Source organism: Tuber melanosporum, assembly GCF_000151645.1.
Source record: "Tuber melanosporum whole genome shotgun sequence assembly, scaffold_20, strain Mel28".
Taxonomy (NCBI): Eukaryota; Fungi; Ascomycota; class Pezizomycetes; order Pezizales; family Tuberaceae; genus Tuber; species Tuber melanosporum.
The window spans coordinates 1,067,315-1,071,419 of NW_003298864.1; the positions used below are offsets into that span (position 1 = coordinate 1,067,315).

Genomic DNA, 4,105 nt, shown 5'->3' on the forward strand with positions numbered 1-4,105 from the left:
GAAGTACACACGCCCCAGCGATGCCAATGGAGAAGAAAATGGGGATGGACGGACGGAGGTGGAGGGAGGGGGTAGGATCGGTGTGTGGTGTGTGGTGTAAAATGATATGGAAGATGTTTAGTGGCGTGGTGGGTTATGCATGGCAGATCGCGGTAGAGGTATCATACCCGGGGAATGAAATCTGGCGGGGGACGGAGCAAATTGTTCGACGAGTGCTGGGTTATGATTCTAGTGTCTGTGCCCGTTGTGCGAGGGGGCACTCGGGTTTATATTGGGGTGCTCTGCCGCCACGGGTGAGCTACGGGGTGGATAGGTTGTGTATAGGACTGGTAGAATGGGGGGGGGAGCACCATACTCCACTATACGATGTGGAAATCGAAATCATTCACAATTCCTACTACAGTTTAAGAACTCGAAGGTTGGCAGAAAGAAGAAAAGATTCAGTTCCCGTCGTGAAAAATAATCAGTAAAATAAAAAGTCCACACTAAAACTCCCATACGGTACATAGCAAAGAGAAAAAGGAGGAAAAAAAAGAGCGACAAAAAGTATAAAACAAAATAAAAAAAGTTTCCCACGAAGCCAAACAAGCAAATCTATCCTTCGTTTCAAAACCCTGGCCAATTCCCAAAAAGCTCTGCACCACCACCACCAACCATTCCCATGCCCCCTCCAGCCCCATAATGCACACCAGCGACCCCAGCGGGATTTCCTTCCCACAGGGCAGATGGGTCGGCGGTGCCAACCTCCCGCATCATTTCAAAGAGCCCACGGCCATCCATCACGGCCATCATTTCCACCGGGTTTCCATGGAGGGCTGCATCATAATAGTGGCTTTGGTGAGGGTTGTGGTGGTCCGTTCTGTACGGCTGCGGTGGTGGCGGCATGAGCATTTCAGCGTCACTGTAAGTGGGCGGCGGTGCAGGGTGATTATATGCAGGCGGAGGACTGGGTACGTGTACGATATTCGCGAGTGATGTGGGGAGGTTCTTGATGACTTGGGATTCGTGTTCGAAGATTTGTTGTTGATGCTGCTGGTATAGTTCCTTCTGGTGTTGATGTTGCTGCCATTCTATCTTTACGCGTTTGGCGCTTGGATGCTCAACTGAGCACTCGCTCGCGCAGAGTTGGACGGTGGCGGAGGCGAGTGATTCGAAGACGTCGCGGCAGCCCTGGGCCGCTGGGCACTTGTCTATCATGCTGCCGAGGACGTCGACACAGGCTAGGTTGTGGAAGTCTATCTGTTCGACGGTTGTCTTGCGGCGCACCTCCCGGGAGTGCCAAAGGGCGTAAAGATAGGATGTCCCCGCCATGAAAAGGTTGTGACACGCGAGCCAGGTATAATTGATGCATTTCTCGCGATGGAGCTGCCGGTAAAGCCTTATTATTCTACTCCCCGAGTCGGCGATCACTTCGAATGCTTCCGTGGATGGAGTTGAGACGGTGGGGCATAGCCCATGCAAGAGCAGTCGTGTTTGCTGATAATTCAGATCAATGAAGGAGAGGTTATATCCACAGTTGCTCATTTCGGCTCTCGACTTTGGCACAGAGTCGCACCATAACGTTAGCCGCGATTCAACGTCCTTGCGCCACCCTTCGACAGTGGCAAATCGTCGGGGAAGCGCCGAAACAGACTGGTAAAGAACCTGTTGAATCTCGGATTGGATTTGGCGGATTTTGAAGATGTGTATCGATACTGTTCGACAGGACCTGATTCTCTTATCATCATCACCCGTTTCGATCTGCTGCGCGTCGCTCCACCCATCAACTTCTTCCACGGGAAAGGGGGTCTCGATAGCCTCATCCGCAATCCCAAACGGTCGTCCAAGGTAAACGCAGATCTGCCGGTCAAGGCAATATGTACACCACCAGAGCCGTCGCCGCTCATCGACCGTGAGCGGGTCCCACATCTTTTCCGCCTTCTGCGGATTCTCCTGGTGCAGGCCAAGGTCGATTGCCAGCCGCATCGCTGCGCCAACGACATACCATACACCTGGGGCTGCAGGTCGCATGATGGAGTACAAAGCTAAGAGTAGTATCCCCTTCAACCCATCCAGACGATTATTTGTGAGTGCGATGGACGAGAAAAGGGAGTCCATGTGCAGCATCGCCGACGCATGATACCGCTCTGGCAAGGCCTCCGTCCGCGAAGACATTGCCGTAGCGATGGCGAACACCATGTACAGGAAATACAAATCCGCACGGTGTTGGTGATCCTTTTCGCCCCCACTAGTTCCCCCTGCGCCCCCATTCGCCGGTAACCCATTCCCTCCCTCCTCCTCGATCTTCGAACACGCCTGCCGGAACACTTTTTCAAATGATGGTCTGTGCAGGATTGGCGTTTGCGGATTGGCCTGGTTGAAGAATATGTCAACATAATTCTCCCCTACCTGACGGCGAGGGAATGGAGCTGGTGCGGGACGTTGCCGGCTGCGTGGGATTTGGGTGGACGAATCCGCCGCAACCTCGGAGTCCGCATTGGGAGGCTTGGGAGAGGAACCGGCGGGGGTAGATTGGATAGATGTCGGTTGGGAGGATTGGGGGTTGTCCCTGTTTGTGGTCTTTACAGCTGCAAACATCAAGCGGGCAAAACTAATTCAAAAAGGTTAGTCGACCCCAATACCCCAAACCAGTACCACAACCATTGAAGGAACAAGGCCACACACGAGATTCCCGAAGTCCCTCCCAGGAAGCCGGGAGCGCTAGTGCCCTGCACGCTCACAAGGCCGACCTGACTGACGAGATTGTCGATATCCGGGCGTAAATGTAGTGCCTTATCTCTTCTTCCATCATCCCTAGCGTGCTCCTCCGACGCTTCCCTCCTTTCCTCCGAGGGAGCGTTGCTCAACTTCCGCTTAACCCCCCCGCCTCCGGTCCCGCTAGGGTTAGACTCGGTACCGTCACTAGAAATCCCCATCTCCTGCTCCAGGAACCTCACTCGCTTCTCCAACCAGTCCACATAACTCCTGGGCACCTCCCTTCCCGTCGCCGCGTCGATCCCCACACATTCCACGCCAGCTTTGGCACACGATGAGCAATTCGGGAATAATTGATCACATTTAGTTTTACGAGAGCGGCAGCGGTTACAGGCAGAGATGGAGCGCGAAATCTGTCCACCCGAACTTCGTCGTCGCGGTGAGGCTGTGGATGAGGATGCAGAGGGCGATGGAGCGTTGAAGGTTGGGCGATGAGTAGTGGGTGAAGGTATGCTGCTACCGCTTGTGGGTGAAGTTGACGGTCGGGATTTCTTGGGAAGGGTCCCGGGGGTGGAAGTTGGAGATGGAGGTTTCGTTTTCATTGTTTAAATGAAACAAGGTGGGAAGGGGGAGGCGCGACCGGAGCTTGTTTACTATTCACCCGCGGTTGTCTCTAGGCACGGAGTAAGTAAGGTAGTAAGTATAGCGGGCTTTGTATGGGGAGGTACAACGATGACGGGTTGAGGATGAGCGTGTGCTGTACCAGTGAGTGGGTCTTGAAAGGAGAGTTATCTCTATCCCTTGGGAAGTATTGGTGGGGAGGGGAGGGAAGGGAGGTGTAGATTGGTAAGAAAGGAGGAGGAGGAAGAGGAAGAATCGGGGAAAGATAACAACCACGGGAAGTCCTTTTCACCGTTATTTTGAAAGTTCGGGAACAGCTTATCGCGAGTTTAGCGGCTGGTGAGTGTAGTACACAGGCTACAGTATATATCATCCCAGCAAGAGTAATGTACAGTAATTGTGAACAGCCTAGGGTTTCGCTCGCCCCACAGTGACTGGAGAAGAAATGCGGACCAGGGCAACCTTACGCCGCAGGGAAGGAAAGTTCAGTTAAAGAGAAATAGATAAAAAAAATAGAACAAGAGCTACAGCAGGAGAGCCCCAAGGACAAGGCGCCGTGACCTCGGGTGTGATAGTTGGGATGGTCAGACAAATAGTAACCATTAGAAGGAGAGAGGACTCATCCCCATATCCCCACAATCATTCCCATTTTTTCTTTCCCCATGTACTAGTACAGGTACAGTACTGGGATGTATCTGATTCATTCCATTTCAAGCGGAGCAAAAAATTCCGGACAGCTTCACCAAAGCGCCCGTATCTTCCACGGCCCGGAATCGGGTTGTAAAAGTGG

General features: G+C 52.9%; 1 protein-coding gene; it reads right to left on the reverse strand.

Moving 5' to 3' along the window:
* Positions 1 to 606: 606 nt before the first annotated feature.
* On the reverse strand, positions 607 to 3,733 carry GSTUM_00005791001 (uncharacterized protein; the record flags this gene model as incomplete). XM_002837834.2 has 3 exons in its annotated part: positions 3,426 to 3,733; positions 2,665 to 3,367; positions 607 to 2,590 (listed from the first exon to the last, which is right to left on the reverse strand). The coding sequence occupies exons 2-3, from the start codon at positions 3,294 to 3,296 to the stop codon at positions 607 to 609; spliced, it is 2,616 nt and encodes an 871-aa protein (XP_002837880.1). The 5' UTR covers positions 3,297 to 3,367; positions 3,426 to 3,733.
* Positions 3,734 to 4,105: the final 372 nt, after the last annotated feature.